General features: G+C 49.5%; 1 protein-coding gene and 1 long non-coding RNA gene across 2 annotated transcripts; both read right to left on the bottom strand.

Annotated features, from left to right (window-relative positions):
• Positions 1-6,925: 6,925 nt before the first annotated feature.
• Positions 6,926-11,371, bottom strand: LOC138963713 (uncharacterized). Its single transcript, XM_070335561.1, has one exon. The coding sequence runs from the start codon at positions 11,369-11,371 to the stop codon at positions 6,926-6,928; it is 4,446 nt and encodes a 1,481-aa protein (XP_070191662.1).
• A 1,123-nt stretch (positions 11,372-12,494) lies between these two features.
• LOC138963736 (uncharacterized) lies at positions 12,495-13,600 on the bottom strand. The gene is made up of 2 exons (XR_011454887.1): positions 13,144-13,600; positions 12,495-12,915 (listed from the first exon to the last, which is right to left on the bottom strand). It is a non-coding gene; the product is annotated as an uncharacterized lncRNA (long non-coding RNA).
• Between the last annotated feature and the right edge of the window lie 683 nt (positions 13,601-14,283).

Genomic DNA, 14,283 nt, shown 5'->3' with positions numbered 1-14,283 from the left:
TCAGCCAGTGGCGCCGTGTTCTGGTTCATGTTTGATGGACAATGTGATGCATGGTCGCTGCGTTGACTTGAGAGACACATATTGGGAGATGTCAGGGTTCAAGTGGCGGTTGCTTTGTATGAGTGTTTCCACACCAGGACAAATACCGATGGCTGTTATGCTATATGGCGGAATCAATTCTTGTTCTCTTGTTCTCTTGTTCTTAACAGTCCTACTTTGCTTACTGTTTATTTTCAAATAATGTACCCTGCCTTGTTTAAAGGCCAACATGAGTTGATATGCGAGCGCGACAAATGCAGCTCTGTTCTCTTGTGTCTGGAGTCCGGTGTCGCTGGCTACACTAAGTGTAGCTCTGTGGCCTTCTACTATAACGAGGATTTGTGCTCTGGAAACGGATGTTCGGCTTTACAGAGCTTCAGAACATAGATGGATTAGAGGTTGGTGTACAGACGGGAAGCCGCAGTAATGTACTTTGAGATTTGAAATACACAGGGAATATGATCTCTGTAATACACAGGGAATATGATCTCTGTAATACATAGGGAATATGATCTCTGTAATATACAGGGAATATGATCTCTGTATTTAGTTGACGAGAATCATAAAGTGTTGACTAAGGATGACAAACGTTCAGATGAAAAAGCCGCCCTCATTGACTCGCCCCCACGTGGTGAAGCAGAAGTGGGTGTGACGACATCAAGTCAGGTCAGCCCCCGTGACGTCATTTTTTATGATTTAAAAAAACAAACAAAACAAAAAACCGTCATGTTGTCGTAGCGCGGTGAGTGTGTGACTGTCTGTGTCGTCAGGGCGGAAGCCGGTCAGGGGAGAGGGGACGGGTCAACAGGCTGTGGGCTGACCAAACGTTGCGCTCTGTCGGTCAATACGTCGCAACAGGTGGGCCCGTTGTGCAGGGGGCGCAGGGGAGGTAATTCCCTGTCTTGATGGCGCTGATTATCGCCCTTCCGCCAAGTGTCGTCACCAAGCGGCACAGGTTGAAACAGACACGGCGTCCCCCTACCCCCACCGTTCACCCAGCTCTGTTTGAAAAGCTGCATCTAGCATTAACAGACAATGTCACATTTCAACAGACAATGTCACAGATCACTTGTAGCATCCGGAGCCTGTGATTGTATTTTGTACACTTAGCAGAACGGGAGAGGAAGGTTAGGAAGTTGTTTCACACACACACACACGCACAGACACACACACACACACACGCACAGACACACACACACACACACGCACACACACACACACACACACACACACGCACACACACACACACACACACACACACACACACACACACACACACACACACACACACACACACACACACACTGAGGACATTGATACAGTTCCATCACCGGCCGATTGTGACCTGCAGATTGTGTACTGAACTAAATCATAATTATGCCATTGGTGTCCTCCCACAGTGTGTATGATGTGATTCAGGAACCTGGCAGTGCATCATCCCGAGCAATCGTTACTTTACATCGGAACAAAGTAGCTTCGTTTCTTGTCCTTCCTGACTTCGATTTATTCCAAGCCTGTTCGTTGTATCGAGTGTTCTGCAAGGTGAAATGTGGGTCACAGCCACTTTGCCGTCCTCCCTACTGTTCTCTCTACCGTCCTCCCTACTGTCCTCTCTACCGTCCTCCCTGCTGTCCTCTATACCGTCCTCCCTACTGTCCTCTCTATCGTCCTCCCTACTGTCCTCCCTACTGTTCTCTCTACCGTCCTCCCTACTGTCCTCTCTACCGTCCTCCCTGCTGTCCTCTGTACCGTCCTCCCTACTGTCCTCTCTATCGTCCTCCCTACTGTCCTCTCTACCGTCCTCCCTACTGTCCTCTCTACCGTCCTCCCTACTGTCCTCTCTACCGTCCTCCCTGCTGTCCTCTATACCGTCCTCCCTACTGTCCTCTCTACCGTCCTCCCTACTGTCCTCTCTACCGTCCTCCCTACTGTCCTCTCTACCGTCCTCCCTGCTGTCCTCTCTACCGTCCTCTCTACCGTCCACTCTACCGTCCTCCCTGCTGTCCTCTCTACCGTCCTCTCTACCGTCCTCTCTACCGTCCTCCCTGCTGTCCTCTCTACCGTACTCCCTGCTGTCCTCTCTACCGTCCTCCCTGCTGTCCTATCTACCGTCCTCCCTGCTGTCCTCTCTACCGTCCTCTCTACCGTCCTCTCTACCGTCCTCCCTGCTGTTCTCTCTACCGTCCTCCCTACTGTCCTCTCTACCGTCCTCCCTACTGTCCTCTCTACCGTCCTCCCTGCTGTCCTCTCTACCGTCCTCCCTACCGTCCTCTCTACCGTCCTCCCTGCTGTCCTCTCTACGTCCTCCCTGCTGTCCTCTCTACCGTCCTCCCTGCTGTCCTCTCTACCGTCCTCCCTGCTGTCCTCTCTATCGTCCTCCCTGCTGTCCTCTCTGCCGTCCTCCCTGCTGTCCTCTCTATCGTCCTCCCTGCTGTCCTCTCTACCGTCCTCCCTGCTGTCCTCTCTATCGTCCTCTCTACCGTACTCCCTGCTGTCCTCTCTACCGTCCTCCCTGCTGTCCTATCTACCGTCCTCCCTGCTGTCCTCTCTACCGTCCTCCTTGCTGTCCTCTCTACCTTCCTCCCTGCCCTTCCCTCTACCGTCCTCCCTGCTGTCCTCTCTACCGTCCTCCCTGCTGTCCTCTCTGCCGTCCTCTCTACCGTCCTCTCTACCGTCCTCCCTGCTGTCCTCTCTACCGTCCTCCCTACCGTCCTCTCTACCGTCCTCCCTACTGTCCTATCTACCGTCCTCCCTGCTGTCCTCCCTGCTGTCCTCCCTACTGTCCTCTCTACCGTCCTCCCTACTGTCCTCTCTACCGTCCTCCCTGCTGTCCTCTCAGCTGTCCTCTCTACTGTCCTCCCTACTGTCCTCTCTACCGTCCTCCCTACTGTCCTCTCTACCGTCCTCCCTGCTGTCCTCTCTACCGTCCTTCCTACTGTCCTCTCTACCGTCCTCCCTGCTGTCCTCCCTGCTGTCCTCTCTACCGTCCTCCCTGCTGTCCGCTCTGCTGTCCTCCCTGCTGTCCTCTCTACCGTCCTCTCTGCTGTCCTCTCTACCGTCCTCCCTGCTGTCCTCTCTGCTGTCCTCTCTACCGTCCTCTCTACCGTCCTCTCTACCGTCCTCCCTGCTGTCCTCTCTACCGTCCTCTCTACCGTCCTCCCTACCGTCCTCCCTGCTGTCCTCTCTACCGTCCTCTCTACCGTCCTCCCTGCTGTCCTCTCTACCGTCCTCCCTGCTGTCCTATCTACCGTCCTCCCTGCTGTCCTCTCTACCGTCCTCCCTGCTGTCCTCTCTACCGTCCTCCCTGCTGTCCTCTCTACCGTCCTCCCTGCTGTCCTATCTACCGTCCTCCCTGCTGTCCTCTCTACCGTCCTCCCTGCTGTCCTCTCTACCGTCCTCCCTGCTGTCCTCTCTACCGTCCTCCCTGCTGTCCTCTCTACCGTCCTCCCTGCTGTCCTCTCTACCGTCCTCCCTGCTGTCCTCTCTACCGTCCTCCTTGCTGTCCTCTCTACCGTCCTCCCTGCTGTCCGCTCTGCTGTCCTCCCTGCTGTTCTCTCTACCGTCCTCTCTGCTGTCCTCTCTACCGTCCTCCCTGCTGTCCTCTCTGCTGTCCTCTCTACCGTCCTCTCTACCATCCTCTCTACCGTCCTCCCTGCTGTCCTCTCTACCGTCCTCTCTACCGTCCTCTCTACCGTCCTCCCTACCGTCCTCCCTGCTGTCCTCTCTACCGTCCTCTCTACCGTCCTCCCTGCTGTCCTCTCTACCGTCCTCCCTGCTGTCCTATCTACCGTCCTCCCTGCTGTCCTCTCTACCGTCCTCCCTGCTGTCCTCTCTACCGTCCTCCCTGCTGTCCTCTCTACCGTCCTCCCTGCTGTCCTCTCTACCGTCCTCCCTGCTGTCCTCTCTACCGTCCTCCCTGCTGTCCTCTCTACCGTCCTCCCTGCTGTCCTCTCTACCGTCCTCCCTGCTGTCCTCTCTACCGTCCTCCCTGCTGTCCTCTCTACCGTCCTCCCTGCTGTCCTCTCTACCGTCCTCCCTGCTGTCCTCTCTACCGTCCTCCCTGCTGTCCTCTCTACCGTCCTCCCTCCTGTCCTCTCTACTGTCCTCCCTGCTGTCCTCTCTGCTGTCCTCTCTACCGTCCTCCCTGCTGTCCTCTCTACCGTCCTCCCTGCTGTCCTCTCTACCGTCCTCTCTACCGTCCTCTCTACCGTCCTCCCTACTGTCCTCTCTACCGTCCTCCCTGCTGTCCTCTCTACCGTTCTCCCTGCTGTCCTCTCTACCGTCCTCCCTACCGTCCTCTCTACCGTCCTCCCTGCTGTCCTCTCTACCGTCCTCCTTGCTGTCCTCTCTACCTTCCTCCCTGCTGTCCTCTCTACCGTCCTCCCTGCTGTCCTCTCTACCGTCCTCCCTGCTGTCCTCTCTACCGTCCTCTCTACCGTCCTCTCTACCGTCCTCCTTGCTGTCCTCTCTACCGTCCTCCCTACCGTCCTCTCTACCGTCCTCCCTGCTGTCCTCTCTACCGTCCTCCCTACTGTCCTCTCTACCGTCCTCCCTACTGTCTCTACCGTCCTCTCTACCGTCCTCTCTACCGTCCTCCCTGCTGTCCTCTCTACCGTCCTCCCTACCGTCCTCTCTACCGTCCTCCCTGCTGTCCTCTCTATCGTCCTCCCTACTGTCCTCTCAACCGTCCTCCCTACTGTCCTCTCTACCGTCCTCCCTGCTGTCCTCCCTGCTGTCCTCTCTACCGTCCTCCCTGCTGTCCGCTCTGCTGTCCTCCCTGCTGTCCTCTCTACCGTCCTCTCTGCTGTCCTCTCTACTGTCCTCCCTGCTGTCCTATCTACCGTCCTCCCTGCTGTCCTCTCTACCGTCCTCCCTACCGTCCTCTCTACCGTCCTCCCTGCTGTCCTCTCTACCGTCCTCGATACTGTCCTCTCTACCGTCCTCCCTACTGTCCTCTCTACCGTCCTCCCTGCTGTCCTCCCTGCTGTCCGCTCTGCTGTCCTCCCTGCTGTCCTCTCTACCGTCCTCTCTGCTGTCCTCTCTACCGTCCTCCCTGCTGTCCTCTCTGCTGTCCTCTCTACCGTCCTCCCTACTGTCCTCTCTACCGTCCTCCCTGCTGTCCTCCCTGCTGTCCGCTCTGCTGTCCTCCTTGCTGTCCTCTCTACCGTCCTCTCTACCGTCCTCCCTACCGTCCTCTCTGCTGTCCTCTCTACCGTCCTCTCTACCGTCCTCTCTACCATCCTCTCTACCGTCCTCCCTGCTGTCCTCTCTACCGTCCTTCCTACTGTCCTCCCTGCTGTCCTCTCTACCGTCCTCCCTCCTGTCCTCTCTACTGTCCTCCCTGCTGTCCTCTCTACCGTCCTCCCTGCTGTCCTCTCTACCGTCCTCCCTACCGTCCTCTCTGTCACAATCCGATGGGAGGATTTTCACGTGTCCGGCTCTTTCAAGATTGAATCTCGAATTTTGTTAATGTTGTCTAGGGTATGATTATTTGGCGGCTGTTCGCTTTTATAGTTAGTGATATGCGTGGTTTCTTTTAACTTAATTGAACGATAGACAGACTCAAAAGTATCGACAGAAAGAATAAACACTGGAAGCAACTGGACGAACACAACTACAATGAGTGAAAAACGGCTTTAATTTTGGTTACTCATCTTCATGCATCGACGTACTCGGCACTACAGGTCAAGGATCAGGTGTGAGAGGTTTGATCTTGCCGAAATGAGCGACTGTAAGCTCTCGGAGTGTTTATACACGGCGTCGGTGATGAAGATGATGTCTTTAAAGTTTAATGTCTTGACGATGAGTTCAACGGTGATGATGATGTCCTTGATGATGTGACGAACGATGTTGAGGATGCCCTTGATGTCTTCGACGATGAGGTGAATGACGATGATGATGCCCTGGATATCTCGGCGATGGGGTGAACGGTGATATCAGTTCTTTAACACGGTTCCATCTCTCTCTCAGTTGGCGTCCGATTCATCTCCAGCTTGCATCTACATGAGCGTCTAACCAGCATCTAAACAGCATCTAAACCTGTCGATCAAAGTGAAAACAACATGTTATCATCAGCTTTATGAGCCTAACATCTATCTAATCATTCTGACCGTTACTTACAAACAATGGAATTTTGGATTTCGTCCAACTGCTTCGCCTTTGAAACACACAAAACAGATGAACGTAGGGATGAAAATGTGCCGCTCTACTTCTGAAATGAAGAACGATATTATTACTTCCCTTTTTCCTACTTTAGCAGTTTCTTACCTGCATAATTCAGGTTTGTGATGAAATATAACTCCCGAGAAAAAAAACTTGAATTGTTCTCCAAAATGGAACGAGAATCAACTGATCTTGGTGAATGGACTCAAAGTAAAACTCTACGCTACGAATATAGGCCTTCGCACGTGTCTCAAAACAATTCAATAAAACAACTCTTCCATACATCTTTTAACGCGAAGTACAAAAGACAAATATCTCAAGTCTTTATTGATAGAAATCATCGTATGAATTTGCAAATCTAATAATCTTTCATACGGTGTAGGCGTAGAGATCTATCATAACCATTTCCAACCTCGTGTTTTCCTCTGTGTCATTCTTCCTTTTTGACGTCACGCTTTTGACGTCATCTCTCTTTACGGCGTTCCGTCTCGCAAGGAAATGACTTAAGGGTGTCACCCATGGAAATAAAATCCAATGTTACTATAATGCGTAACACACGCCCTTGGAAAGGAAGATTTTATATAATCTATGAACATGCATAATAGTTACATTAATACTACATGTGTATAACATTCTACTAATTGTTTCCGTGGATCTATGATCAGAATTCCCTTCACAATCAGGTAGTATCTCTGAGTTGTGACGACCATTGCCATGGTCTCCCTCAGTTCATGGTAGCACGGCTGAGGTAGTCTGCTCCAATGTTGTCTTTGCCGGGAATGATCTTCACGGTGAAGACGTACGGTTGAAGTTGCAATGCCCAGCGCATCAGTCTGGCATTGGTTGGTTTCATCCGCTGTAGATACTGAAGAGGTTGATGGTCCGTCTCCAGTATGAAATGTCTTCCGTAGAGATAACGCTCAAATTTCTGGATTCCCCAGACGGTCGCTAAGCATTCTTTCTCTACGGTGGCATATTTCTGTTCTGTCTCTGACAGCTTCTTGCTGGCATACGCGATCGGCTGCAGACCTTCTCCCTTGTCTTGAAGTAGAACAGCTCCCATTCCTTTGTCTGAAGCATCAGTTCTGAGGATGTATGGGAGTGTATGGTCTGGCATCTGGATGATCGGTTGTTCAGCTAGCTTGGCTTTCAGTGTGTCGAACGCCACCTGACAGGCCGGAGTCCACTTGACCTTTTCCGGTTCTTGCTTTTTGGTCTTGTCTGTCAGTGGTGCTGCGATCGAGGAATACGCCGGGACGTAAATCCTATAAAAACCGGTCAGACCTAAAAAAGCTCTCAGTTCCTTCTTGGTGGTAGGAGGTTGAGCCTTTTGTATCTTGTCGACCTTGTCGTCGACAGGCCATCTCTTCCCTCTTCCGATCTCATGTCCCAGATACTGCAGTTGTTCATAACCGAAGTAGCACTTGGAGGGTTTCGCTGCAAGGTTGGCGTCTTTCAGGGCTTTCAGGACGGCCTTGATCGCTTCAATGTGTTGTTCCCATGTTGCAGTCGCGATCAGGATGTCATCCATGAAATGGTAGACGTCTTTGCGATTGAGAGGACCCAGGAGCTTCCGCATCATCCGGTTGAAAACGCTGCCCGCGGTCTTCAATCCAAATGGCATGTTGATCCACCTCATTTGCCCTAATGAGGTCGTAAACGCTGTCTTGTCTCGGTCTTCCTCTTTGATGGGAATCGCCCAATATCCTTTGGTCAAGTCCAACTTGCTGAAGTATCGTGCATCGGCGAGTTCAGAGAATAGATGTTCCACATCTGTGATTGGTTCAGCGTCGTTCTCGATGACTTTATTTGCTTCTCTGAAATCATTGCAGAAACGCACTGCTTTACCTTGTGCTTTCTTCACGATCACTATCGGAGCGTTGTAGGGTGAAGTGGCTGGTTCGATAACCTTCAAATCCAACATCTCCTTCACTTCACGTTCCACCACGTCCACTAACGCATGAGGTATGGGTCGTGGTTTCACGTACACAGGTCGATCATCAGTCATCTTGATGTTGCAGATTTCTAGAGTCGTAGCTTTTGGTACATCAGTCAACGATGCGCTGAATTCTGTACATGCGTCTCTGACTTCACGTTGTTGTCTTGCCGTCAATGTGTCAGCTACATGTACATCTTTCTCATTCTCGGTACGTTTTGTAGACGGAATGAGTATGCTGGGATCAGGTCCCATGTTGGCGAATATTTCGTCATCTTGTTCTTCCAGATCTTCGACGACTATCGCGCTCTGTTCCACCACTTCTTCTGGAAGTTTCTCTGGTTCAGCGATCATTTCTCGTTCATGGTACTCTCGCAAAAGGTTGATGTGATAGACACGAGTTTGGCGACCCACTTTGATCTTGTAATCAAATGAGTTGATCTGCTCCTCGATCACGTATGGTCCCTTCCATGCAAGTTCTAGCTTGTTGTGTTTCGTTGGCAGTAGAAGCAAAACTCTGGTGCCGACAATGAGTTCTCTCTTCTTCGTCTTCTTGTCGTAGAAGTGAGCTTGTCGTATTGCTGACTTGGCGAGATGGTCGCGGGCGATCTTGCACGTTTCTTCAATGCGATTTCGCAGATCAATAACATGTTCAGCCGTCGTGCGTATCTCGTCGTTGCTTTCTTCTTCCGTCCACAGTTGACGCAATACTTGCATTGGTCCACGCACTGTCCGCCCATACAGAAGTTCGAAAGGAGAAAATCCAAGTGAATCTTGGGGAACTTCTCGGTATGCGAACAGTAGTGCTGGCAAGTACTGGTCCCACTTGGTCGGTTGTTCAAAAGTCATCTTCTTGAGCATCGCTTTCAAAGTTCCATTGAAACGTTCTACAACACCATTGCATTGAGGATGCCAAGGTGAAGTTGTCAATCCCTTGATTGCGAGCAGTTGGTTGACTTGAGTCATCAACTCGCTGGTGAACTGCGCTCCGTTGTCGGTCAATACTTCTTCTGGAAGTCCCAATCTTGTCCAGAATGTCCATAGCGCGTCAGCCACGGTTTCTGCCTTTATGTCTTTGAGAGCAACAGCTTCAGGATATCTGGTCGCGAAATCCACCATCACTAGGATATACTGCTTCTTTGTCTCAGACATGGGTTTGATTGGTCCTACTATGTCAACGGCTACACGCTTGAACGGAGTTTCAATCAGAGGCATCTTTCCCAGAGGTACCTTCCTCGTCCGTCCTTTTGGCATAGTACGTTGGCACACGTCACAAGAACTGCAGTAGCGTTTGATGTCACCCACGATCCCCGGCCAAAAAAAATCTTGCCAAATCCGTTCTCTTGATTTCTTCTGTCCGAGATGGCCCGACATCGCCGTATCGTGTCCGGTGGACAATACCTTTGCCCGCATCTTGTGAGGTACTACTACTTGTCGGTGGTCCTTTCCTTGCTTGTCACTGTATTGGCGATATAACACGTCCTTGTCATAGATGAACTGAACTCGCCCTCGAGTTACATTCGTTCGTGCCAACACATGTAATTTCTCAAGGCTTTTGTCGTCTTGCTGTTCTCTCTTTAGATCAGCAACGGTGAAGATCTTTCCTTCCATAGGAAAACTGGGAATTGACGCATTCCCCTCCTCTTCACGTTTTTCTTGTCCTCGGGTAACGGCTGTTGCAGTGGTTTCAGGGATTACGGTCTCACGGACTGGATATACAGGTGTCTCGATTTTCTCCGATCCTACACCCATCGAGTTTCCAATCAACACAGGATGGACAGGATTCTCCATGACGCTAACTTCGGTTTCTCCCACGAAGTACGGCGTGTCCATGTAAACGTGTGCGACCGATAGTTTCTCTTTTACTGATTTCTTCGCCAAAGACGTTTCTTTTGTGCGCGTAGTAATCTTGCTAGCTGGTACTAGTTTGGAATCAACAATCGTAGAGGTGCTTCCGGTGTCGCGGAAAGCAGTGACTACCTGGCCTTCAACTACAATTTGGGACAGTTTGGTGAATTTCTTGTGAACACATTTGTCGCACAGTTGATCATGTGTCGCATTCCCCTCGACGTCATTCTCGTCTTGAAATGCGGCACTGGCTGATTCATCTTTCGAAGGCTGGCGACAATCCTTCTTGAAATGGCCCAATTTTCCACATCTGAAACATTTGACGCTGGTTCTGCTTTTATTTCCTTCGTCCTTGTCCTTGTTTGTGGAATTCGTCCCATGTGCTGCCTTGTGTCCTCTCTCTTCAGGTTTCTTCCCATGTCTACGGCTTTCTTTGGGTCGGTTTTCTTCGTAGAGAGTTACGGTGTCGATCACGTCATCAATGCTGTTTGGTTTTCTATCCTTCACGTACGTGACGAGTTCAGTAGGCATGCTTTCATACACTTGTTCCGTCAGTATGAGGTCTTTGAAATCATCGAAACTTTCTCCGATATTGGACATTTCAACCCAGCGATCGAGGAACAAGGAAATCTGAGTAATGAACTCTTTGTACGAGTCAGCATTTTCTTTCCGTGTGTTTCTGAATCTTTGTCTGTATGTTTCCGCAGTAATCTGAAATCTTTCCAGCAAAGTCTTTCTGAGCAAGGCGTAGTCGCGTGCATCAGCGACTTTCATCTTGGTGTAAGCAGTGCGTGCTTTACCTTTTAGCAGTGCGGACAAACGTACAGACCAAGTGTTAGGGTCCCAGTGTGATGCTTCAGCATGACGTTCAAATTGCAGAAGGAACGCTTCTACATCGTCTTTGTCTTCGAGGAATGGTAACTTCGGTTGGTAGTTATCGGTATCGCGAGGTCTATGATTTCTGTGATTGTTATTGTTCTGATTTCCTTCTTCTTCATCGCCTCCGCGATCGCGTGAGTTTGTTGCGCGAGCTAATTCGACCTGAATCCTCAACTCCTCGAGTCGAGTTTGTTGCTCGCGTTCTTCTCTTTCACGTTCAACACGGTCGGCACGTTCACGTTCACGTTCACGTTCAGCGTCGGCGCGTTCACGTTCACGTTCAGCGTCGGCGCGTTCACGTTCACGTTCAGCGTCGGCGCGTTTACGTTCAGCATCGGCAATTTCCGCACGTTCAGCACGTTCACGTGCACGCTCCGCACGTTCACCATTCTCACGCTCACATTCCAGAACAAAATCACGCAACTCAGATCCCTCCAAACCAAGTAACTTCCCTTTATCCATCAAAATCCTCGTCGCTTCCAGGGCTGCATCCACTGAAGTAGCCATCTTACCTGTCTGGCTTTCTACGTCAGTCTCACCACACGCCTTCACTCCAAATTTGAGGACGTGCGAAGTTTCTATATCGGGTACTGTGCATGGAATTTATCTCATCACAGACTATCTCGAACCTACTTCGCATTTATGGAAAAAATCAGTTATTCCAAACTGTAACTGAACAATGTTACTGTCAACTCGTAAACATTCGTTCTGTGACCTAGAGTGGTCAATACAACTGCGGCTCGACTCCCAGTATTATCACTCTAGTCTATCACCATACGTAATCCAACGTATATAAAGATCCTACGGTTTCTATCTAGAAAATTTCTTAGAACTAATTGAAATAGCTAATTTCAACACTAAGAAAGTATCCGTGATCTTCAATATTATGAATAGTTTATTAGCTAGATACTCAGACTCTGTCCATTGAATCTGTCACCACAAATAGTCAAATGACTTTTCCCATGTGCGTGAACGTAAATAAACTAGTTCAAAATGTTTTTGCGAAATATCTCCATTTCGACTTCCTTTTTGTTTCGTTGGTTCTACTTAGAAAGGAATTTGAGCCGTTCCCCAACAGAATGTTGCCAACTAATCCTACCTGCTAGAACTAGATCTACAGGTAGATGAAAGTGATCTAACTTTCACTTTCCAGTTTTGTTTTGTTTTTCTTCGAGAGTTACATTTTGTTTTTACCTTCAGTAAGGTTGTGTTATTTAGTTTACCTTCATTAAGGATGTGATCTACAGTGAGTTTTTACCCATACTACACTATAGTTTTCCTTTAAATAAATACACAAATAAACATATACTAATTACTTAACTAATGAATGATCAATGAATACACACAAACCACACAAGACAATTTCTTCACATGTATCTAAACGAAATAGCCTATCCCGGACGAGCCCCCAATATGTCACAATCCGATGGGAGGATTTTCACGTGTCCGGCTCTTTCAAGATTGAATCTCGAATTTTGTTAATGTTGTCTAGGGTATGATTATTTGGCGGCTGTTCGCTTTTATAGTTAGTGATATGCGTGGTTTCTTTTAACTTAATTGAACGATAGACAGACTCAAAAGTATCGACAGAAAGAATAAACACTGGAAGCAACTGGACGAACACAACTACAATGAGTGAAAAACGGCTTTAATTTTGGTTACTCATCTTCATGCATCGACGTACTCGGCACTACAGGTCAAGGATCAGGTGTGAGAGGTTTGATCTTGCTGAAATGAGCGACTGTAAGCTCTCGGAGTGTTTATACACGGCGTCGGTGATGAAGATGATGTCTTTAAAGTTTAATGTCTTGACGATGAGTTCAACGGTGATGATGATGTCCTTGATGATGTGACGAACGATGTTGAGGATGCCCTTGATGTCTTCGACGATGAGGTGAATGACGATGATGATGCCCTGGATATCTCGGCGATGGGGTGAACGGTGATATCAGTTCTTTAACACGGTTCCATCTCTCTCTCAGTTGGCGTCCGATTCATCTCCAGCTTGCATCTACACGAGCGTCTAACCAGCATCTAAACAGCATCTAAACCTGTCGATCAAAGTGAAAACAACATGTTATCATCAGCTTTATGAGCCTAACATCTATCTAATCATTCTGACCGTTACTTACAAACAATGGAATTTTGGATTTCGTCCAACTGCTTCGCCTTTGAAACACACAAAACAGATGAACGTAGGGATGAAAATGTGCCGCTCTACTTCTGAAATGAAGAACGATATTATTACTTCCCTTTTTCCTACTTTAGCAGTTTCTTACCTGCATAATTCAGGTTTGTGATGAAATATAACTCCCGAGAAAAAAACTTGAATTGTTCTCCAAAATGGAACGAGAATCAACTGATCTTGGTGAATGGACTCAAAGTAAAACTCTACGCTACGAATATAGGCCTTCGCACGTGTCTCAAAACAATTGAATAAAACAACTCTTCCATACATCTTTTAACGCGAAGTACAAAAGACAAATATCTCAAGTCTTTATTGATAGAAATCATCGTATGAATTTGCAAATCTAATAATCTTTCATACGGTGTAGGCGTAGAGATCTATCATAACCATTTCCAACCTCGTGTTTTCCTCTGTGTCATTCTTCCTTTTTGACGTCACGCTTTTGACGTCATCTCTCTTTACGGCGTTCCGTCTCGCAAGGAAATGACTTAAGGGTGTCACCCATGGAAATAAAATCCAATGTTACTATAATGCGTAACACTCTCTACCGTCCTCCCTGCTGTCCTCTCTACCGTCCTCCCTGCTGTCCTCTCTACCGTCCTCCCTACCGTCCTCTCTACCGTCCTCCCTACTGTCCTCTCTACCGTCCTCCCTGCTGTCCTCTCTACCGTCCTCCCTGCTGTCCTATCTACCGTCCTTCCTGCTGTCCTCTCTACCGTCCTCCTTGCTGTCCTCTCTACCTTCCTCCCTGCTGTCCTTTCTACCGTCCTCCCTGCTGTCCTCTCTACCGTCCTCCCTGCTGTCCTCTCTACCGTCCTCTCTACCGTCCTCTCTACCGTCCTCCCTGCTGTCCTCTCTACCGTCCTCCCTACCGTCCTCTCTACCGTCCTCCCTGCTGTCCTCTCTACCGTCCTCCCTACTGTCCTCTCTACCGTCCTCCCTACTGTCTCTACCGTCCTCTCTAACGTCCTCTCTACCGTCCTCCCTGCTGTCCTCTCTGCCGTCCTCTCTACCGTCCTCTCTACCGTCCTCCCTGCTGTCCTCTCTACCGTCCTCCCTACCGTCCTCTCTACCGTCCTCCCTACTGTCCTATCTACCGTCCTCCCTGCTGTCCTCTCTGCTGTCCTCTCTACCGTCCTCCCTGCTGTCCTCTATACCGTCCTCCCTACTGTCCTCTCTGCTGTCCTCTCTACTGTCCTCCCTGCTGTCCTATCTACCGTCCTCCCTGCTG

Source organism: Littorina saxatilis, linkage group LG4, assembly GCF_037325665.1.
Source record: "Littorina saxatilis isolate snail1 linkage group LG4, US_GU_Lsax_2.0, whole genome shotgun sequence".
Taxonomy (NCBI): domain Eukaryota; kingdom Metazoa; phylum Mollusca; class Gastropoda; order Littorinimorpha; family Littorinidae; genus Littorina; species Littorina saxatilis.
The sequence above is the reverse complement of the archived record's forward strand: the minus strand, read 5'-3'. Positions and strand labels throughout refer to the sequence as shown.